This window comes from Rhagoletis zephyria, unplaced genomic scaffold (genome assembly GCF_001687245.7).
Source record: "Rhagoletis zephyria isolate East Lansing unplaced genomic scaffold, Rhagoletis_zephyria_1.1 Rzeph_scaffold_02701, whole genome shotgun sequence".
In the NCBI taxonomy this organism is placed as follows: domain Eukaryota; kingdom Metazoa; phylum Arthropoda; class Insecta; order Diptera; family Tephritidae; genus Rhagoletis; species Rhagoletis zephyria.
In genome coordinates, this window is record NW_016159785.1 from 6,584 (window position 1) to 30,834 (window position 24,251).

General features: G+C 35.9%; 1 protein-coding gene and 1 long non-coding RNA gene across 2 annotated transcripts in view; one reads left to right on the plus strand and one right to left on the minus strand.

Moving 5' to 3' along the window:
* Positions 1–10,543: 10,543 nt before the first annotated feature.
* Positions 10,544–11,026, minus strand: LOC108367489 (uncharacterized; the record flags this gene model as incomplete). Its single annotated transcript, XM_017622112.1, has 1 exon — positions 10,544–11,026. A coding segment is annotated over exon 1 (483 nt), but the record flags the coding sequence as incomplete, so codon positions are not given.
* A 3,610-nt stretch (positions 11,027–14,636) lies between these two features.
* The window catches only part of LOC108367491 (uncharacterized), a 16,907-nt gene continuing 7,292 nt past the window's right edge, over positions 14,637–24,251 (plus strand). The window contains exons 1-2 of the long non-coding RNA XR_001848257.1: positions 14,637–14,648; positions 17,836–17,841. This is a non-coding gene — a long non-coding RNA (uncharacterized LOC108367491). The remainder of the gene's footprint in view (positions 14,649–17,835; positions 17,842–24,251) is intronic.

Genomic DNA, 24,251 nt, shown 5'->3' on the forward strand with positions numbered 1-24,251 from the left:
TAAAATTTTGTGAACAGATGCAGGCATATAGTAGTATATAGCATAAATTTCGGCAGTTGTAGAAGCATATTTTGCAAACTTTTTTGTGTCAATATTTTGGTCCCATGATAAAACTTGTCAAATAATGTACACATTTTTTATTAAATTTTCATTGAATCCGGTAACTTCAGCTACAGTCTTAAAATTTTCAAAAAATCTTCTTGCCGTGTTGCCATCGTTAGAAGAACCAGTTCCTTGCCTTGTAACGTCTACAATAATTCCAATTCGTCCACGAAGTTCATTTTGAATGTAGTGTTTTTTGGTTTCGCAACTGGCCTTCTGTTCAGGTGTCTTAGCTTGCCACTGCTTAAACTCTAATCTATAAGCTATATGTAAAATGCATTCCATACAGCGAATCCACGCATGCAGTGTTTGTAAACCAAATTGGAATGAATCAACATTTTCTTCTTTCATTCTAACTTTAAATAAATTGCTCATTTCTGAAGGCTTTGCCCCACAAATAGTACAAGTGGATGATGGACTACACCTTTTTCAGTTTTAGTTCAGAAAGTTGCAATACATATTCAGGAATTCCATTTCAAATTCAGATAGTTACAATTCAAGTTCACAAATTCTATTTCAAATTCAGAATTTGCACTAGAATTTGCTAATACTATCACAAAAATCGCCGTTTTTTAACATTTTCGCTATTAATTCATTTTATAAATCATATATTTTACAACTTAACACCAAACGTGTCGGCAAAATTTTTCGTGGTTATTTCTTTTCATAGATAGTATACGTTCTAAATATGAATAAATCGGTCTATAAATACGAATTTTACAAATATTTCGACTCCTGCGCCACCTATCGGATTAACTCATATTTTGTATTGCATTGTCATCGGGTTCTGAGCCAACCGTGAAGTTTCAAGTTTCGAAGTTGGTAAAAAATTGATTGCAAAATTCGCCCCTAGCAATCATACATACATACAGAGCAAGTTAAATTAAACCTTGTAAAAATACAAGTCCAATTATGAAAATTTAATTATGACTTTTATCACAAGGATCATAGCCGTTACGGCCCTTGGTTAAACTGACTCTCGTTGTCTAGGAAGACTTTTTCTTCCAATGCAAATTTAAAATAAAAAGTTTTCTGAATTTAATTTTATATTTTCTGAACTTAAATTGTAAATTTCTAAATTTGAATTGGAAATCTCTGAACTTCAATTGTAACTTTCTGAATTTGAAATGAAAGTTTCTGAATTTGAAATGGAAATTCTGAATATGAATTGTAACTTTCTGAATTTAAATTGCAACTTTCCGAATTAGAAATAGAAATTCTGAATATTAATTGTAATTTTCGGAATTAGAAATGGAAGTTCTGAATTTGAAATGGAAATTCTGAACTTGAATTGTAACTTTCTGAATTTAAATTGCAACTTTCTGAACTAAAACTGAAAAAGGTGTAGTTTCAGTTATTACTTGACATACTTTTCCATCAATCATGGTGCACATTAGGTCATATTAAATGTGGTAAATAGTACCGTTAACTTCAATTTTACCAGTTCTTAACCTTTTAATTTGTTTATTAATGTTTTGATATAAATTATTATTTTCAGGTGAAGTCGCACTCTTTATTTTTAAAATCCTGCTGGCTGTATGGTCCAGTAAACCTTGTAGTTTTAAACTAGCGCCTTTTTTTTAATATTTTTGTTGAGCTTTGTACCACGATTGTTTATTAGGAAAAATTGAAAAAGCAACAAAGTCTAAGCGGTAAAAGTTATGGCACTATTTCGGAGATCACCACATCTCCTCATCAGACTTCTTTTTCTAGACTTCAGCAGGGCCTTTTTTATTTATATCAATTACAGAATCTGGAGTATAGCATTTTGTTTTAGATTTTGTAATGTTTTTATAGTAAGGAAGAATATCAAGCTGCTTATCTTTCAATCGTTTTCTAAGAAGTTCATAAGTATTTTTTGTTAGTTTTAAATCCATGAACAGCGAAAGCGCTTCATCATCTGAAAACAAGGATAAATTATTTGTTAATAATTATTTTTAGAGACCTGCTCTTCAGAACTTTTTCTTCTTTCAGTGTCTTTAATAATATGTATTAAACAGTCTTTTTCTACTTCTTCCATTACATTAACATTGTCGTTCGAAAGAGTAGATCTAACCTCGTTTAACTTTTTTTTGAAAATAATGTCTCGGATACTGAAAACTTACCATCTAACCAAATTATATTTTTTTGAAGAAATGTGTTTTTCATACTTAAAAATTCTTTAAATTTTTTTTTTTAAGTTGGCAAGAACAATTGAGAAAGTTTCTTTTCGACTGCTTTTTCCAAATTTGTAGAAAGGTGAAATTTATTCTTTAGATAATTTAACAACACTTCTGTAGTTTTAGTATCTGATTTTAATAATACGTCTGAAAGTTCTCTATTTTTAATCTCGAAAGAATCCATTTTTCGAGAATGATAGTTATATTCCACGTATTCCTTCAATAAATAAAGAAAATCAAACAAAAGAGCAATATAAAATTAAACCAAAAAATATGAGGCGAATGATCATTGAAAAAAGATTAAATTAACTCCAAAGAAGAATTAAATTGAATGCACCTAAATGCGTAAAGTGAGCCAAGATAGGCAAATCTTTGTAAACGCTAGGTAGTATTTATAATTTTGTTCCTTAACATCTACTGTGAGAGCCGCAGATCGAATAATCATTTCTTGGCGGGTTATTTCAAATATCTTTATTGATGAATGTATCTATTATTCGTTAAAAAGTAAACACAAACCCCAATTTTGTTTTGTTTATAACAAATTTACACAGAAGATATTTTATAATTTAAAAAATTATGTAAATATAATTTGTAATAAATTTCTTTAATAAAAATTTCATAATATATTAGTAGATATATCAATCATTAGTAATAAAAGTTAAAAGACAGTTTAAATACTAAAGTAGATATTTTTCAATTAAAAAAAAAAAAAATATTTTTGTTAATAAACATTGCTGCAGACAATTGTTATTCGTATTTTATACGTGAATTATACTTCATATGCATAAAAAAGAACTCTTTTTTATAGGTTTAGTCACTGTGGTCAATTAGTTGTAGTAGTCTTCGGTATAGCTCGTATAATGCAGCATGCTGTCCTCACGATTTTTAGCACCGAACGGTTAACCCTTTCTGCTGCGTTGGCTTGTGGTGCATAAAATGCGGTCCTAATATGCTGCGTACCATACTTTTCCAGGAACTGCCCAAATATGTCCGAGACAAATTGTTTCCCGTTGTCCGAGTGGACATACTCTGGCACGCCAAAAATGTGGCAAACTTCGTTCTCTAAGAACCTAAATAATAACTTCGGCAGCAGTGGCTTTTCTCATTGGTTTAAAAATACGAGCTTCGAGAAGTGATCTTAACACACAAACACATAGAGATTTCCACAACACGTACGAAAAGGCCTTTCAGTGACAAGCTGTTTGCCCATTAATGGCTTGTGGTAGGCAGTTTGCGTTGTATTGCATTTACGGATTTCACAAGCTTTTACATAATTTTGGACGTCGGTTGCCATGCCGGACCAATAATATTTTAATCTTAGACTATGTTCAAACAGGCCAATTAGCTGAGGCAATTAAGCTTTAAATTGCGGCATTGAGTTTGGTGTTCACACACACGTCAGCTGCGCAATTAGCGATACGAAATCAGCTGCTGGATTACCTACCGTGATGGAAAAGTTGGTATAATCGCACCTTTATTTGGTTTGAAAGTACATTCGGTACCAGAGTTGGGCATTATTCAAATAAATTGTTATTTAGATAATTATTCGAATAAAATTTTATCCGTAATATAATTATTTATTTATTGCTTGCGAATAAATTACTCGTGATTTAATTATTTATTTAAAATAATTTTTAAAAATTGATTTATAGCACACTGAGCAACGTTTTACTTTTATTTCTACTGTAAGGATTGTGAGTTAGTTGAAATCTGTTTACTACTTTATCACGAATACTAGCCCATTTCCGCTTATATCGCGGCCCCTGATAAGATCTTTTGCGTTGCCCAATGCAAGAAAAGCGTTGAAAAGCAAATATGGGTAAAGTAAAAATGCTTACTTTAGGTTGAAATAACTAAAGAGCAGAACCTTACCAAAAATAGTAGCGCTCTGATGCTATATACAAAAAAATCGCTTTCGATGTCATGAGCTTTACCGAGTCTTATTTCCACCTATGAGTTATTTTCTAAGCGTGCGTAATCATCTGTGATCTTGCAACTACAACATTGGTCCGATGCGTCAACCTCTAGTCTTATGTCATCTAAGCCAACAAAAGTCCTTATAGGGAAGCTGAAGAGCACAGATTTGCGTTTTCTATTATAGGAGAGCCAAAAATCCTCAATGTTTCACAGGATGAAAAGTTTTCCCGCACGTTCAAATTTGGCCATTGATAAGTCAACCGTGGATTGATGTGATCGAAACTTTCCTTGCTAATTCGCTACTTTTAAAATATCCAAGAGCTGGTTTCCTTGAGTCCTTGGTTTAAAATTTCCAAGAGCTGGTTTCCTTGAGTCTTACTGCTGCAGCAATAACCGGCCGAGCAATTTCATCAAGCGGAGGTAGATGCAAGGTCGCGTTTAAGGTGTATGACGACGTGAGACATCGTAAATTGGTATAATATAAACATAGGAACAAAGTAGTATAGACATATGGGGTTTCTAAATATTTCGACTTGCAGCACCATTATGAATTGCAACCTGATTATACACTAAATACAAATTTTCTAAAAAACCCAACTGCAGCGCCACCTCGCGGGTCCATTTTTGGCATAAGTATTTTTCATCATGCATACAGAACACATTTGGAATTTGGAAGAAATCGGTTCATAAATACGGCTTTTATAAATAACTCGGCTCCATCGCCACCAACGAGTTTTCTAGTAGCCTTTAATAGGACCTTATGCGCAGGGAATAACCCCCAAAAATTTGACTTAAATCTATCCAGGGCTTTGAGTTAATTCCGAACAACGAAAACGGCTATCACTTTATACATAAATAATTTTTCTTCGAATAAACAAAGTTATTATTATTATTATTTACGAGAAAAACAATTTATTCATTTGTTATTCGTCATTCGAATAAATTTTGCCCAACTCTGTTCGGTACAAACAGACAATTTTAGGTACATTTGGAACGTAGCCAAATAACTTCTCAGGAAATCAGTTCTTATTTTTATTGACATTTCAATGCATTTTCTGGTGCGGGCAACTGGTCTAATAGGCTCCCTCCTTTATGAAGAGGCATACAAATGATACAGAAGGGTGGTCAAAGTAACGCAACTGAAGACGGAAAATATTTATTTTTAAAGCGTCAGATCGAACAACTGGTAGGAAAGTGATTCACCTTTTCTACAACATAATTTTGTCTCGCTCTGTTCGAAGAGATCCATTCATAGCTAAAATTTGTTTAATGTGAGTACATCGATGTGTGTGTGTGTGTGGCATCGATGGGAATTGTTATCCTCCGATTTTCTTTATACACTGAGAAAAAAACGCGTAGTAAAAATTCAAATTTTTTATTTGATTACCGTTTAAAAATGTTCGTATTTAAATCAAATGAAAAGTGTTAACAAAATGGATTTTTCCATTATACATACACTACGTATAATGGAAATATTCAATACAAATACGCCTGTATTAAAATGAAGCATTTTTCACTGCACGGATAGCGTTTTGCACGTCTCGGATTCTTTTTCATATGTAATTAAGAAAGTATATGTATACAAAGCATGCACAGCGGTGACAACACATACACACATACATGGTACATGTTTATCTGTAAAAATGCACTAATCGCGCGCTGTGATGTTGATTCAGACTCAACATTTGAAAGCACATTTGCATGTATGGCTGTAGCTGAGTGGGCAAAGACGCTTGATACAATTGGTTGCTGCCAAGAGGGTCCGCGTTCAATTACCATTAGACGGAACATAACATAAAATTTTTTTTCTTCTTTAGTTATAATTTTGTATAACGAAAAAGCATCTGTGCACTTCACAACGACATATTTTTTAACGTACATACTCAGATTTAAAACGAGTTGGGTTGGTGCTCTTTCATATGCGTATTTTTTTTAAATTTAGCACGTTCTTTTAATTTTAAAATTTCTTCCCTCAGTGTAAAGAAATACATATTTACTTTTTACATCTATCTACTTTTAGGTAGAGTTTGCTGTAAATTAGGTAAAATTTTACAATTCAATTTTCCATCCCTGATGGAATATTAGCTGTAAAAGAGGACCAGAAACAAACAGCTGCTTAAACATACCTAGCAGGGTTGCATAGAGAATCTGACACAAATTAATTGCCAATTAATTATAATTTGAATTTTTGTATGATAAATTGGGTAACAATTAAGGCTTAAATTAGTGAAAAGGTTTTTAATTGCCAACTAGGTACCTGTTTGACCATAGTCTTAGGCGAGCCAACGTTTTATGAAGTCCGCCGTGACCAACAGACGGTGAATAATAGGAGGATTCCACAAGCCAATGGCGCATTTCTGTCGGCACCCAGAGTTTCCAGGCGTCATCCTGCTGAAGGTCATCCCCACTTTTAAATTGCGTCCGTTTATACACATAGCCGTCCGATATGCAAAGTTCTGATAGCCTGACTTGGTTGCTGGTGACAGTATTTTTAAGCTCCTGATTTTCGTACGTCTTGAAAAATGGTGATTCTAAGCATACATTCAATATTCGGTGCTTTATCGCCATCTCTTCCATGTTAATTCGCGACAGCGCATCCGGCACGATGTTTTGGGACCCCTGGGATGCTGAATTTCAAAGTCATAAGCCTGTAGCTTTAAGCTCCACCTCCCGAGTCTGCCCGCTAAGTCCTTTTGGTTTATCCACCATTTTATAACCGTCCCTGGGAGTCAGTGCTGTAAAAATTTGCAATCAATTATTTTAGCAATCAATGATTGTGCTACTAATAGGATTACAATCAAAATTTATTGCATTTTTCTGATTGTAAAAACTATAATCAATTTAATTGTAAGCACATTTGATTGCAATGATTGTGATTGCAATCAAATCACTGATTCAATCAAACATTTTAATTGCAATCTCAAAAATGCAATAATTTATTCATGCTTTTTTAATAAAGAAATTGAGCAAAATAGAACGTGAAATTGAGAAAACGAGAAAACTAGCGGAAAAAGTTATTGAACATAAAACTAGTAAAAACTANTGCACGTCTCGGATTCTTTTTCATATGTAATTAAGAAAGTATATGTATACAAAGCATGCACAGCGGTGACAACACATACACACATACATGGTACATGTTTATCTGTAAAAATGCACTAATCGCGCGCTGTGATGTTGATTCAGACTCAACATTTGAAAGCACATTTGCATGTATGGCTGTAGCTGAGTGGGCAAAGACGCTTGATACAATTGGTTGCTGCCAAGAGGGTCCGCGTTCAATTACCATTAGACGGAACATAACATAAAATTTTTTTTCTTCTTTAGTTATAATTTTGTATAACGAAAAAGCATCTGTGCACTTCACAACGACATATTTTTTAACGTACATACTCAGATTTAAAACGAGTTGGGTTGGTGCTCTTTCATATGCGTATTTTTTTTAAATTTAGCACGTTCTTTTAATTTTAAAATTTCTTCCCTCAGTGTAAAGAAATACATATTTACTTTTTACATCTATCTACTTTTAGGTAGAGTTTGCTGTAAATTAGGTAAAATTTTACAATTCAATTTTCCATCCCTGATGGAATATTAGCTGTAAAAGAGGACCAGAAACAAACAGCTGCTTAAACATACCTAGCAGGGTTGCATAGAGAATCTGACACAAATTAATTGCCAATTAATTATAATTTGAATTTTTGTATGATAAATTGGGTAACAATTAAGGCTTAAATTAGTGAAAAGGTTTTTAATTGCCAACTAGGTACCTGTTTGACCATAGTCTTAGGCGAGCCAACGTTTTATGAAGTCCGCCGTGACCAACAGACGGTGAATAATAGGAGGATTCCACAAGCCAATGGCGCATTTCTGTCGGCACCCAGAGTTTTCAGGCGTCATCCTGCTGAAGGTCATCCCCACTTTTAAATTGCGTCCGTTTATACACATAGCCGTCCGATATGCAAAGTTCTGATAGCCTGACTTGGTTGCTGGTGACAGTATTTTTAAGCTCCTGATTTTCGTACGTCTTGAAAAATGGTGATTCTAAGCATACATTCAATATTCGGTGCTTTATCGCCATCTCTTCCATGTTAATTCGCGACAGCGCATCCGGCACGATGTTTTGGGACCCCTGGGATGCTGAATTTCAAAGTCATAAGCCTGTAGCTTTAAGCTCCACCTCCCGAGTCTGCCCGCTAAGTCCTTTTGGTTTATCCACCATTTTATAACCGTCCCTGGGAGTCAGTGCTGTAAAAATTTGCAATCAATTATTTTAGCAATCAATGATTGTGCTACTAATAGGATTACAATCAAAATTTATTGCATTTTTCTGATTGTAAAAACTATAATCAATTTAATTGTAAGCACATTTGATTGCAATGATTGTGATTGCAATCAAATCACTGATTCAATCAAACATTTTAATTGCAATCTCAAAAATGCAATAATTTATTCATGCTTTTTTAATAAAGAAATTGAGCAAAATAGAACGTGAAATTGAGAAAACGAGAAAACTAGCGGAAAAAGTTATTGAACATAAAACTAGTAAAAACTAGCAAGTGAGTAGTTGTTGCACCGTTTTGGGGTGTCTTTGATGGGGGTGATCGACTTGAACACACGCGACATCCCAAAGCGTGGACTCGTAGTTGTTCAATTGCATTGCGATTAGCACCCCCCTAGTATAAGGGGCCTCCCCGTGGTGACACCTGGTAACGCCCTGGCGGCTAATTCGAGCGGGGATCCCTCCTTAATCCCTACGCCTATTATTCCCTTTCTGACCAAACTCCTCACCAGTTCTCCACTCCCTTCTCTTTGCAGGGCCGGATCAAGGTGTCATACGACCCGTGCCGAGTATCATCCTGGCTGGGGGCCCTTCACCAAGCCCAGTCGCGAACGGAGTGCTCCGGATACCGGGCGTCCTTCGGAGCCAACTAGCCTTGCCTGGCTACAGGGGATCTCTGCCCGTGCGGACGTTCCCTTTCTCCGCGCCTCGTGGGACAAAATATGCACAAATCAACAACACCAAACCTTAAAACTTCAACTCCACTACGGGAGTCCGGCGCTCCCAAACAAAGGCCGAAAGGAGTCACAAACTCTGCACAAAGTAAAGCCACGGTACCAAAGGGCCTGGCCAAAAGTAGCCCTATGCGGAAGCAGATATCAGGTGCACCCGCACCCACCAGCAGTAGGACCAAGGCACCCGCTGGCCCGAGAAGTCCAAAGGCCAATGCTACGCACAAACATAGCTCTGGACGGGAGGCCTGCACGGCAAACACCGGAAATCCTGGGCCTTCCTGTAGTGGTCTTGCCACTCAGCGAACAGCGTCTGGCCATCCCACTGGGGGGGGGGGCCCAGGAACATGTTGACCTGCAATAGGGCAACAGTTCGAAGACGCCCTATAGGGCGTTTCTGAACCGAATTCTGAGATAGGGCGTTCTTAAATCAAATTCTGAAGTAGAGCGTTATTGAAAAATTTTCTGAGATAGGGCGTTTTCGAACTGGCTGCCGAGATAGGACGATCTTCCACTCAGCCATCGATACGTTATACTACTAGGGATGGTTGAAAAACACAATGGAGGTGCTGTTTAGTTGCAGATTTGTCATGCAAAAAATCGAATTTTTATGCACGCACGTTGTATATGCTCTCGATTAGCGGAACATTAAAGCCGGCAATCAAAACAACCTACTGCTAGGTGTAATGCCGTGAGGGGGTTCACTTTGCGCTGCTAATGCGATGCGTTAACTCACTGAGGGCTTGTGTGCCTCACTATCGTACTTCCAATTATTCATCAAAATAAATGTCATTTAGACAGATTGCAGTTAGCAATTTTTATGCAATTAATGATTGCAATCAAAAATTAATTGCAATCAAAAACTTATTGCAAACAATTTCTTCTAAATGGCTCTGGGAAATCATTCATGGCTGCGACTTTGATTGCGTCTGTACGGATGCAACCGTTATCCACGACGTACCCAAGATACCGTACCCCCTTAAAACATAATTTGCTATTTTCAACGTTTATTGTTAGTTTAGCTTCACGGAGACATTTGACGACTTTTTCTAACAAGGACAAATGGAACACAAAATCTTCCGAACACACAAGTAAGTCATCCAAATAAACAAACACAGATCAGATTCATGAAGATTAGCGGGCATGGCATTGTCTATGAGCCTATACATACGTTGTGCTGCATTGCAACCCAAATGAACTGACCGTGAAATGACCTGGTACGGTGAATGCCGTTTTCTCCCTGGACTTTTTCTCTAAAGGTATATGCCAGAATTAAATCTAGTATTCTGCAATCGGCTTGGGGGACCATCAATGTGAGGCAGTGGATAAGCGTCTTTAATGGTCCTGTCGTTTACCTTGCGAGCCTTCAGACAGAGGCGATTTTTGGTCCCTTTTATAACGAGTGAAACTGGCGAGCTCCATCTACTGTTTGACTCTTCTATTACTCCGATCTCAAGCATTCGATCTAATTCATTATAAACAAGTTTCTGAATGGCTGGGAATATTGGATAGTGCCTCTGCTTTACTGGAAGGTTCTCGTTGGTCACTTCTATTACATCATCATCTTTGTCTGTCTTGCCTAGTCCGAATACGGCGAAGGACGGGAAATGTGCCTTCACACGATCTAATGCCACAGTTTGATCGTGACTCAAGACATGTTGCACTGCGTCTAAGGTGAGGTCTCCTTCGGCGTGCACAAGCTCTGAAACACTAGCGCCATTCATGCTAGGAGCGCCTCCTCTACTAACAACACTCATATTAAACGCCTTCCAAAAATCTATACCTAAATACAATTCTTGTTGCAAGCCAGGTGCGATCGAGAACTCCAAATCTCGCATTATCTTATCCCACAAAACGGGGGAGTAATTACACCCACTACCGCAGTTTCTCCACCGTTCGCGGTTCGGATATTCTGCCCCTTAATAGGTAGTATAATACTTTCTTTGCCCTCCTAAGCTTGTCAGTATTCTTGCCTAGGCAATTAGCATCTGCTCCTGAATCCAATAAGGCTAATACTTCCTATTCTCCTAATTTTGTTTTGGCGAAGAACCTGTTATCTCCTTTAATAGTAACGATTGTTGAGATTATCATCTGACAAATTCTTTCATATTATTCTTCTTTGCTCTCATATTCTTGATCAGTTTATAGTTTCTCGTTTTCTTTTTCTGAAGAATTTACTCACAAAATATGCGTCTACGCGCCTCCTCATATCCCAGCTTTCTCTGATGCAAGCTTTTTACTACCTAGTTTGCTAATATTTCTTTCTGCTCCCTTTCCTTATTCTCTACCTCTCGTTTAAGAATTTTCACTGTGTTGAATCCGGGAGCTCCTCCTGGCGCAAGTTCCCGTATAGCTCCGCCAGTTTCTGATTTCCTGACTAGGCTTAAATGCACAAAACGATGAACATACACGAAACAGACCATATCGTGGAATGAACACTTACATTTACTACGGGACTCTACGGGGTTCTTAACATAATAATCTACAGGCACACCATAAGAGAAACATAACATTAGGTGAAACGGGGAAAAGGAGTTAATCGAAGACTTCTAANTACAACAAACATTGTCCCGTAAGTGTTGTTTTTAATAGATGAAAAAGGTTATTGCCAAATCCTCAGTGTTGTGATATTAATCCACACACAATCATGAACTACCACCAATTGATTTTATTAAACAAATTTAAATTACGAATATGTAAAAACACGATGCGAAAAACTAAACGCCTGCGCACAGCTGGGATACGAGGAAAATTTTAAGAAAGAGTGTAAAGCGAACACTATTAAATTGAAGAAACAGTCCATGTCCAAAAACCCCGGAGGAACACTGAAAGAATTCTGTGTTTTAAAAGCAGCTAAGTAGAATTAGCCTTCTAAGCATAGGTTACAAGGTCTTATCGAGCGTATTGTGCGAAAGACTGAAGCCCACCGTCAACGAGCTGATTGGACCTTATCAGTGTGGCTTTAGGCCTGGAAAATCCACCATAGATCAGGTATTCACAATACGCCAAATCTTGGAAAAGACCCGCGAGAATAGGATCGACACACACCATCTATTTGTCGATTTCAAAGCCGCTTTCGACAGCACGAAGAGAAGTTGCCTTTATGCCGCGATGTCTGAATTTGGTATCCCCGCGAAACTAATACGGCTGTGTAAAATGACGTTGAGCAATACCACCAGCTCCGTCAGAATAGGGAAGGACCTCTCCGAGCCGTTTGATACCAAACGAGGTTTCAGACAAGGGGACCCCCTTTCGTGTGATTTCTTTAATCTTATGTTGGAGAAGATAATAAGAGCCGCAGAACTGAACCGCTCAGGCACAATACTTTATAAGAGCGTACAATTGCTGGCGTATGCCGACGACATCGATATTATCGGTAAAAACAAGGGCTACGTCTGTTCTGCCTTCTCGGGATTGGATAGAGAAGCAAAGCGAATGGGTCTGGTGGTGAACGAGGACAAAACGAAGTATCTCCTGTCAGCACACAAACAGTCAGAGCATACGCGTCTTGGCACCCACGTCACTGTTGACAGTTACAAGTTTGAAAAAGTGGACGACTTCGTTTATTTGGGAACCAGCATTAACACCAATAATAATGTCAGCCTTGAAATCCAACGGAGAATCACTCTTGCCAACAAGTGCTACTTTGGGCTGAGTAGGCAATTGAGAAGTAAAGTCCTCTCTCGTCGTACAAAGATCACACTCTATAAGTCACTCATCATGCCTGTGCTGGTGTATGGCGCGGAAGCATGGACAATGAAAGCATCTGATGAGGCGGCTCTTGGAGTTTTCGAGAGAAAGATTCTGCGAAAGATTTACGGACCTTTACGCGTTGGTGATGGCGAATATCGCAGACGATTTAACGATGAGCTGTATGAGCTTTACAACGATATAGACATAGTGCAGCGAATTAAAATTTAGCGGCTCCGCTGGCTTGGCCATGTCGTTCGGATGGACAGAAACGCTCCTGCTCTGAAAATATTCAACGCGGGCCGCGATGCTGGTAACAGAGGAAGAGGAAGGCCTCCTCTGCGTTGGAAAGACCAGGTGGAGAAGGACTTGGCTTCACTTGGCATTTTCAATTGGCGTCAGTTAGCACAGAAGAGAAATGACTGGCGTGCTGTTTTGGACTCGGCCAAAATCGCTTAGGCGGTTACAGCGCCAATTAAGAAGAAGAGAAGTAGAATGACGACACTATTTATTAGATGGCACATTCAACGAGCCAATGTGCCAAAATGCGAGTATAAACAATTATTGATTATTTAATATCGGAACTGAGATCATATAAGTTAATTGATTGGTTTTCACACACTTTTGAAACACAAATTATATGCCTTTTAACTGCAGACAAGTTGTTGCCAGCAGAAATCTTCCAATCAGGGCTGCCAACTATCCTTAGTTATGAGTGCCAAAATGTGCCAAAGAGAAAAATAAAAGTGCCAAAAAAGGTGTTATGCCTTTTAGTCATTCACATTTATCAATAAAATAAAGCCAAATTTTTTTTAGTTTCACTTTTATTTCAACATATTTTGATTAAAAGAAAAATACTTATAAAAATAAAAATTTTCATAAAAACAGGGTTGAAATCTTGAAATTCCTGCCCGTAGTTTGTTTGTAAGTCAAATATGAGTGGCATTGTGCTACTATGATAGCACGGCCGAGTAATCATAGCCAACTTATGTACAGTAGTCGAAAAAATTATAGCCGCACCAAATTTTGACAAGTTTTAAAATATTATTTTTGTTGTTATTTAATTTCGGTTAGTTTTTTATAGTTCGTTCTTTACCAACATCCGTATAAATACAAGTTTAAAGGCAGTGTCACACGATTGGGTATTTGCTAAAATTTGGTGTAAATCGTATCCCAATTGTTTGAACACCCAAAATATTTTTCATTATCCCAATCACGAAAATTAATTTATTGAAATTTTTCAATAGAACATCGCTGTATTGTACCAATCTTTTGAATGCAAAAAAAAATGTCTCACTTTTTTTTTACCAATAGCCCAATATAAAAATTTACAAATCTGTACAAATGTACCAATTATGCAATTAAAAAAAAAATCTACAAATTTTCGTTAAAATTTCGAGTTTTTTAACTAAATTCTGAGTATGCAGTTTTGTAGCCCATTGAATTCTAGTAGAATAAAGTACACGTTTCAAATGGCTAAAAATGTCGATTGATTTTTTAGAATTTTTAAAAGTGCGAAATTAGTTCGTAAGTTTGTTGAATTTTTTTTTTAATATTGCACAAATGAGTAGTCCACTTGCAAACAGCGTTATGTGATTTTATAATAGTGATCCATAAATAATAATAATAGCTATCTTTTTTTAGCTTTTCGCGTTCGCTCTTCCATGAATATTGGTCTGCTTCTTTTTTACCGCCTTCCACTAGGCACCGAAACTACCACGTCTTCTTGCAGTTTTCTAAGTTCATCAGAAGATGGAGACTTTTTAAAGTGTATAAATAAGTATTATAGCGACTTTTGCAATAGTAGTTAACATTTGATGTTATTTTTTCAGAAAATAGAAAGATTTTGCACTATATTGTTAGTGGACATGAAACTACTTTAAATACTGGTACGTTACTCACCAAAAACTAAAAATCTAAAAAAATTTACATAGCGCCTTTGCAAGTGGACTGCTCAAATTTGGAAACATGGATTTCCACCAAGAATGATAGAATACAAGATTGCGACGTCCTGGGCGTTGACATTTGTGTACCACTAGTAAACAAAGAATAGAGCGAAAAGAATAACGAGTTGAAACTGCCAAAACAGTTCACTTTACTGCGAAAAATGTGTTTTAATTTTGCTAAATGCGAAAATATTGCATTTTTCTCCTAATCTATTAGAGAACAGTGAACATTTTAGTGCACCCCATTGCTTTGCAATTGAGCCTGCTTCAGCAAACGTTTTAGTGCACTTTATTGCTTTGCAATTAAGGCTGCTGCAGAAAACAACAACAGCATCTCTGCGGGATTGATTAGTTAACTTGCTAATGGAGGCTGCGTGGAGCAGAAACAAAATCATTGTGAGGAAATGCTGTTTATATAATAATAGAGAAACATTTCGGGAGCGGCTTTGCCGTGCCCTATGTACACAAAATGCAGCGATTCGTCCCAGCGCTACACTTGCATCTACGCTTCTTACATCTTGGCACTTCATTGTATTAGTTTTTGCGAAGTCTTCAACTCAAAAATCGCTCACAAATTGAAAATTAATACAATTTAACCTGATTTTTCACTTATAATTCAAATTTCTCTTTCGCTGATTTGTAAACAAAGGTTTATTTACAAGTTACCACAACTGTCAAAATCGGCAAAACCAAAGTAGCGGTACCACTGACGGCGCCACCCTTGTTCGCTGCACCGTCGATTTCCACGGGTTTTGTTAAAGAATGAACTATATTTTTATTTAAAAATATAACAAGAGTTCAACAAATATAATACGTGAAAACTTGGCACGCGCGGCGCGCGCGGGGTGCGGGCTGACGGGGGCCGCCGCGAAGCTAAGCAAATTTAATGTTTGAAAGAGAAATAATGTCAATGGATTTTATTTCGTTTTTTAAAAAGGTAATAATGTCAATTGACTTTATTTCGCACTAGGGTGGGAAATAAAGTCAATTGACCTTATTTCCGTTGATGTTATTACCTGTCACCCCCCCTATTTTCCTTAATAACTTTTCGGCTCGTTTACACTCAGATTTGAGTTCACCTAATGTGCTCATTTTTGAAGCGAAGGTTAAATTTGACAGGTTTGGTTTGAGGTTGCTTCTAATGATGTTGACAAGCTCCTGTTCGGGGATCCTCTTCCTGAGACGAAAGGTTAAATTATGTACATCGCTATAAAAATCTTCAAAACTTTCATGGGGCAGTTGTTTCCTCTTCATGATTTCCCTCATAATCTCATAGTCCAACTCGGCGGTCCTAAAATGGTTCAGCAGTTCGGCCTTTAGTTCGAAGTAACCAAAGTCAGGTTCATCAGCGTGGTCTTCGAGCACCTGCCAATACCACTTTAAGTAGCTACCGGTGACTATGCAGTGGAAGTCGGTGAATGACTGGTAGTAGCTAATGCCATACTGCTCCCTCATTTTTTCTATACGAAAAATGAAGCTTTCCACCATCATACCTTTGCTAGTACCATCAAATTGTACGTGCAATTTGTCTAAATTGATCTTCCTACTTCTATTTTCATTATGTCAACGCGGGTGACTGGAATTCTGCTCCTCTGCTCCATTGATGCTTTCACCATTTATATCGCGTCGAGTTTCTGGTTAGGACACCATAACCGGTCTATTACCGTTTCCCTGCATCGAGGTCTTTACTTCGCCTACTCTATTATTTAAAGTTACAACATTTTCTCGTATGTGGCGGATCTCATTCGTAGGTCACCTTGTTGTGCCATCATTGCCATTAAGCGGCTCAGCTGTTCGACACTGATGGATGTAGAACTTGGTCCACCATCATTCGACTTCGAACCCCCTGGACTGCATATTCTCCCCTGGCTGCTGCTCCCGCTTAGACATTTGCATCAACAGGCACAAAGTCAACAGTATATGGCACACCAGTATCAATTTGCGTAAATAGGGACCCAACCACTTGATTCTCTAATGTTCGTACCATACTACTGAGGTTTGAGTCTAGCAGTCCTAACCCACCAGGAATCACTCGCTCTTCTCCCTCACGTTCTTCCATTCACTCAGGCCAACACACCTATCTTACACAGGCCACTTCACCCAAAAATATTAATTGAAGCTTATAAATTCAAATCTACCTTGTAAAGCCTAAAAAATTCAAAATTAAAAAAATACCAAAGAAAAAAATACAAATGATAATAAATATAAAATACAAAGGTGATAAAATTCAGTAAAAATGCAGGTATTGAGAAAAAAATTAAACGAAGAAAGTATTCAAAAGACCAAAAAAAACCGCCCAAGCCCTCAGAAAGAGCTTAATAAAACTAAATATATTTATATATAGTATAAAGAAAAAAAAATCAGAGCTAAACTTCAAATCAAATTAAAATAAAATTTCAAGAAAAATATTAATTGCAATCGGATAACTGCAGAAAACCTAGCAAGAAATTAGCAGCTCGTGTAAAATTAAACAGAGATCGGAATCCAGATTGAAAATAAGAAAATGTAAAAAAGAACCGAAAAAACCTCAAAATTTCTTGGTTACACAAAATAAGGAATGAATATAAAAAATACGAAACTCACCACAAAACTAGGGATTCAAAAATTCACTTTTTTCTAAAAAAAAACTCAATGAAAACTCGAGTAAATAATTCAACTAAAATAAAAATAATATAAATTTACAACCGGAATAGCAAACTATTTCCAAAAGCGCCGAAGTCGAATACTCGACTTCCGAAAGAGCAAAAAAAAAATATGAGAAAGCGAAGTCCCGGAAAATTTCAACACAGAAAGTGTCCAAAAATCCAAAATTCAAAATGGCAAATAAAAATTTACAAATTATAAATCTAAGTATAAAGGTATCTAAGAAATGTTATTAAAATGTGCATTTAAAATCAACTCGAAAGAAAAATTCGAAAAACCAAAATTAAAAAAAAAATATATATTAATTCACCCGAAGTAATAAAACTCAAAAATTCAGTTAAGAGGGTTATATTTAATTATGAATATAGCCAAAAGTAGAACAAATAAGCATGTACAAAAATTATGTCTTCAAAGTATGTACTTAGGTATATATAATCACATGCAAAATATATGCGTATATAAAAAAATAATTAAAATATATTTCTAATACATTATATCATTTAATAAAGATTTCAGAAAGGTGCCACTCTTACTATTTCGAATAGAAAAAAAAAAGTTATAGCCGCTTCTGTTGGCAAAGGACTGAAACACGCTAGAATGTATTTAATAGATTTAAATTTAAGTTGCTCTTGTTTCCGACCAATGACATGTTAAATAGTACAAAGGTACATTATTAGCTGCTCCTGCCATTATTTTATGTTACTTACCGGAATTCGGACTAGAGTCTATAACAAGGCCTATATCTATCAATATTTTTTGTGAAGGATTGGTTCACGTGAAATAAAATGTACATGAGTTGTTTGAAGAAAAATTTATTCATTTATTGATAAAATATGCTCAAATTGGCGACCTTCTACTCTAATACAAGTTCGGCACCTTTTAAGAACAGACGATTTTAGAGATCTTAAACTCAATTGGGCTATCTCAGCAGCAGCTCCATTTATTTGTTCCCGCAAATGCTCTTCGTTTTGAATTGTTTTTGAATAAATTTTGGCCTTAAGACAGCCCCAGTAGAAAAAATCTAATGGATTCAGGTCTGGCGATCGAGCGGGTCACGTGATTGGTCCGTATCGTCCAATCCATCGGCTAGGATAAGTTTCGTCTAAATGAGCTCTTACCTCACGCCCGTAGTGAGCAGGGCACAGGTCATTTTGCAGCCATAGTCTTCGCCGCAGGTTTAAGGGTACATCTTCTAAAAGAGTTGGAAGCCGTTCCTGAAGGAACTCTAAATAACTGTAAGAGTTGAGCGTTGGTGGCAGTTCCACAGGTCCCAATATCTCACAATTAAAAATACCGCACCATAAATTTATTTTGTACCGGTACTGGAACGATCTTCTCTCATTTCGTGAGGATTGTCTATCTGCCAACTACGAAGGTTATGTAAATTAAAATAACCATCACGTTTGCATCACGATTCATCGCTCTAAATTATTTTATTAAAAAAGCTGGGGTCTGATTCATGCATTCGAAACATTTCACGGCAAAATCTAACCCTCGACAGGTAATCTCTTTCTTGTAGAGCCTAAACACGTTGAATGTGGTAGGGATGAAATCGATGGTCTTTTAAAGCTTTGTGAACTGTAGTTTTTGGTATTCCCGTCCGTCTTTCCATCATTCCCACTGAAGTCGATGGACCTAGTTCCACTTCCTCTAACACAACTTCAACATCTACCGTTGCAGGACGTCCTGTTTCGCCGCCACGCCTTCCAGGTATGCGACCTTAAAAATGTGAAAAATGATAGTTAACAAGCAAGCAAACAAGAAAGGTGTAAAAATAGAGTCTTTGAGCAGCTCCGAGCTTCACCGTAAATTAGGTGAATATCCGCATATTCATGCGACGTATACTGCGTCATAGTATTAATAACACAATGTTCGAAGGGTCCAATTTCACAAAATCCACTTTCACTAATTCCGGTAAGTAACATAAAATAATGTCAGGAGCAGGTAATAATGTACCTGTGTATTATTTGGCATGTCATTGGTCGGTAACAAGGGCAACTTAAATTTAAATCTATTAAATACATTCTAGCGTGTCTCAGTCCTTTGCCTACAAAAGCGGCTATAACTTTTTTTTCTATTCGAAACAGTAACAGTGGCACCTTTCTGAAATCTTTTTTAAATGAGAAATTTTTTTATGTAATCTAAAGTTATAGCTCAGTACATTTTATTTTCACCAGAGATAGTCAAAGTTTGGGAAGAAAATATCAAAAAGTTAAAAATCCCAAAATCATCCTAATTTTATGATGGTTCCTTAATATATTTTAACTACATTGCATTTGAATATGAACAAGCAACTATCTGACGGTATTTTACATAAACAATTTACTAAGTATAACCTGGTTTGTAGATGCAGTTAATGAAAATACATGAAAAGGCACAATTTTTTTTAATTTAAAAAAATGTTAATATTTCAAAAACGGTGACACTTATACCTGAAATTTTTTTGTTTATCAGAGAGCTCACCCTCCACGAACCTTGTATAGACTAGCAGAGCACCCGACGCACAGTGTAAGATTTGACCCATCTAGCTGCTTTTAATTCTGTAATTCGAAAACTATTGAAGATAGATTACTGAAATTTTGCACAAGGTATGTTATAAGATAGGCGAAGCTTTTTACAAAAAATTGGTTATTTAGAGTTATTGTCACGCCACCCTGTTATATAACTGCAATTTTTAAATAAGCAAAAAGTGAAATATTTAACTAACTACAAAGGCTTAAACGCCCAAATTGATATTTAGACTTTCCCTATAACAAGGAATTATAATCTGACAGAAATGGACTTAAAAATAAATATTTAATTTTTTTTAAGTATGGGCGTGGAAAATATCGATAAAAAAGTCAAGTTGGGTCAACAAAACTCCATTATAAGTTCAACATTTCTTGCTCTATTTACAAAAATGGGATACCATTGGAAAGGTAATGAATAAGCCTTTCTCTATTCAAAGCGAAAATACAAGAATTTGTCTCGATTGAGATAAAATTCAAATGAATTACTCGAAAAAAATAAAAATCCTAGTAGGCCTGAAAAAAGAAAATTTCATCAAAACTTGTTGTTTAAAGTCTAAGAGGAGTGCCAAATAAACTGAAATACTAAATTTATCGAATAGTGGCGGATAACGAGTTTTCCGGTCTAATGAAATTAATAAATTGCTAAAAATAAATTTAAGTTAACATCGTTTTACTTTAACATGAAATACTCAGTCCTAGTTTACTAAAATCTCAAAAATGTATATTCATTAAAAAGAATATACCTAAAAAAAGAAGGCCAAAATGGTAATTTAGCAGTTGTTGCATAAATCACATAACACCGACGAATTAAACACTGAAATTTTGTTTCAAATATACAAGTTTAAATATTACTGCGCTTGGTAATTTTCCATATCAAACCCCGTCCCGCCCTACACTTTGATTTACATTTTATAGTTGTTATTGTTTCGTCTTTATCAGGCATTTCTAAAAACATTTTTGACGTTGTTTTGAAATTTGGCGACATAAAATAATGTAATTAATATTTTCTAGAATATGGAAATAATACACTGTGCGACGCACAGTGGGACGTCCCCATATAAGCTGCGGCCAAAAGTAGTAACCGTACTAAAGATTCGCTGAAATTTCGTATATGGGCTGTTCGGCACTTAGGAATGATGAACTGTGGAAAATTTGTAAAATTCAACGCGCTACCACGCCCACAACTCTTGTGGGCGGAAATAGTAAATGTTATCCGATTTTGATGAACTTCAGAGCATATGCTGGTTTTAATGAGAAAAGCTTAAATCTGAAAGATCGTCAAAATCGGTTTACATTATCGCCCAGTAATTCTAGAAAAACAGGCGCAATTAAAAAAAAAAATTTTTTTAATGAAATTCGGTGTGCCCTGCTCGTTTAAGCCTAAATTTTCCAACTTGGAACATAATAAAGAGCTTCTTATTACGGCGCTCACCTCCTACTCAGCTTTTTTGGCTCCAAGTACTAAATTGTATGGATTTTGGAGAAAATGAACAGGCACATTTATTTTATTTCTAAAGAATTTCCTATTTCTTCATTTTAAAAATGACAAAGCGAAAACATTTACAATACCTGCAAATTAAATTATGTGCACGATATGTATTTACACTGAAACTTTAAATTTTACCTACATTTTATACAACAAAAGCTGAGCTAAGGCAAGCAGGACTCTTGTCATCGAAAACGGATCCCGTCCAGAGAAACGTCCATTTTTGGCTGAACGTTGATTGGGAGTAATAGATTGGCGAGTCATTAATATCTAAACCTTCTTTAATTTCCACTTTATATTGCATATCTTTCATTTTATGTACATATCAGAGTTTTTCCTTTTTGCTCTACAATAAAAATTCAATAAATTTTACAGGAGATGGGTCTATAAAAGGAAGAATAGAAGCTGAACTCGCAGTTCCTCGCAGCTGGAACTATTTGAGATATGACACACATATTTAATGTTTACTTGTCCTAAGTATAATTTAGCTCGCCTCCTAGGTCCTTTTTAAATATCCCTTTTTAAATTAAGCACTCGAAAAATTTTACACTCACAAAATTATGTCGAATTTTAAGGTAAACTGTTTTATACATTTCAAAAGATGTATAAAAATTTAAAGCAATGTTTGACCACAGATATATTCAAAAACTGCTCATCAATCAGATTGGCTTTTTATATATCCGCACAAGTGGAAAAATGAATTCAAATTACTTGCGACAAAATGAAAATCTTTTCTAACAAATATATTTTTTCGCATTGCTCCTACTTTAAGCTCGTATCATGATTGCAAATATGCATTTTCATCCAAAATTCTTTTTGGTTTGGGTTAGCTGGATATTTTGCTATGCATCTGCGTAATTATTTTTTCAGAATTCGCTTATCTGTTTTTACTACTTTTGGCCGCTGTAGTCCCATAGTGCGACGTCGTTCGGGGTAAACATATCAAAACATAAATCAGTAATACAAATATTCAGTTCAGCATAAATTAGAGGAGAAAAGCTTTTTTCTTTCTGTTTAAATTAAGGCATTTTATGAGCCATACTTTTAGCTTGATCGTACATTAACTAATATATATTGATCATCACTTTCTGTACTAAATCTGGTTCCATTCTTGATATTAGGTGGATTAAGGTAACGATAGAATTTTTAAATTAAAATAAGTCTACTATGGCATATTCCGTTTAGCTTCCTATTTGTTTAGCTGTTTTGGTATAGCTGCACTTTGCTGGTAGAATGCTTATTTCAGAAGTAGTTTTACTTAGTATACATGAACATGTTTCGTTTAACAGCATCGCGGTATCAATAAAATGATTTAATCTTTCCATTATAAAATGGTCTAAAGACTGTAAGGTTAAAAAAAACACAGTTTTAAATATCCGAGTGGTCTTATAAATGAATATATATTTATCCCCCTTTTACAAACTTATTTATATATACTTTATTCTAAACACCTCCCATACATATGTCCGCATACCAAATTTCAGGTTCATGTGGCTTATGGTTCCCAATTTATGGCTGGGTAAAAATTCCACGCCTATGGGATGTGACATGCCCCCTTTTACAAACCCATATACCTTGCTATAAACACCTACCATAGATATGTCTGCACACCAAATTTCAATCTCATGGGGCTTATGGTTCCGATGTTACAGCTGATAAAAAATTTTACGCCTACGGGATGCGCCACGCCCCCTTTTATAAACTCATTACGAGCACCTACCGTAGATATGTCTGTAAACCAAATTTCAAGTTCATGTGACTTATGGTTTCGAAGTTATAGCTGATAAAATGTCCACATCTACAGGATGTGGCGGGCCACGCCTCCTTTTACAAACTCCTTCATATATACCTTATTATAAGCCCCTGCCGTGGATATGTCTGTATACTAAATTTCAAGTTCATGTGACTTATGGTTTCGAAGTTATAGCTGATAAAAAATTTTACGCCTATGGAATGTGCCACGCCCCCTTTTACAAACTCGTTTACATATATCCTCGTATAAGCACCTACCAACGACGTAACGTTGACGTAGGTTGACGCAGACCCGATCTACCTTATGTGATTCGCGTGTCAGAGAACTTAGATAGATAGAGAAGGTGCAAACTGAAAGTGGAAACTATTCGCGGACGAAAAATTAACAGCGTTAGAAAAGTTGAAGTCGGAATGTAGGAATTCTGTTGAATTTAATGTTGATAACATAATACAATGTTGAGCAACATAAAATCTTCCTTCTTCGTGTTGCGAGCAAATAAACGAACATATGGCAAATCTAATTTTTTTATTAATTTGTAATTTTTGTTAAATTTTTTAACTTGTTCTCTTTTTGTGAAGATGCAAATACAATTTAATAAAATTATAGTTTTGCATAAAATTTACACACATACATATGTACATGTACACTGGCAACCAAAAGTGAGTGCATGGTGTTTTTTGTTTAATATTTGCAATTTTTTTCAAGTTAAAATATTTTTGTTATTTTTTATAAAAATGTGGTTCATGCTTTAATTAAAACTACATAAGTCAAACTTTCAAACTTTACACAGAACATAGAAAAATTCAACGAATTCTCGTCTAAATTTTGACCTGTTTAATCTGAATTTTTAGAAAAGTTTTGAGTACGCAGATAGATCGGTTTTTTAATTCTAGTGGAACAAGATCAAGTTTTAAGCGGCTAAAAAATCCGGTTGATTTTTAATGATTATTTATTGCCGAGGGCTTTTTGCACTTTTTACCAAATAAAAGGGAATTTCTTGTAGAATAAAATGCGCATGACCGTTTGCAAACAAAT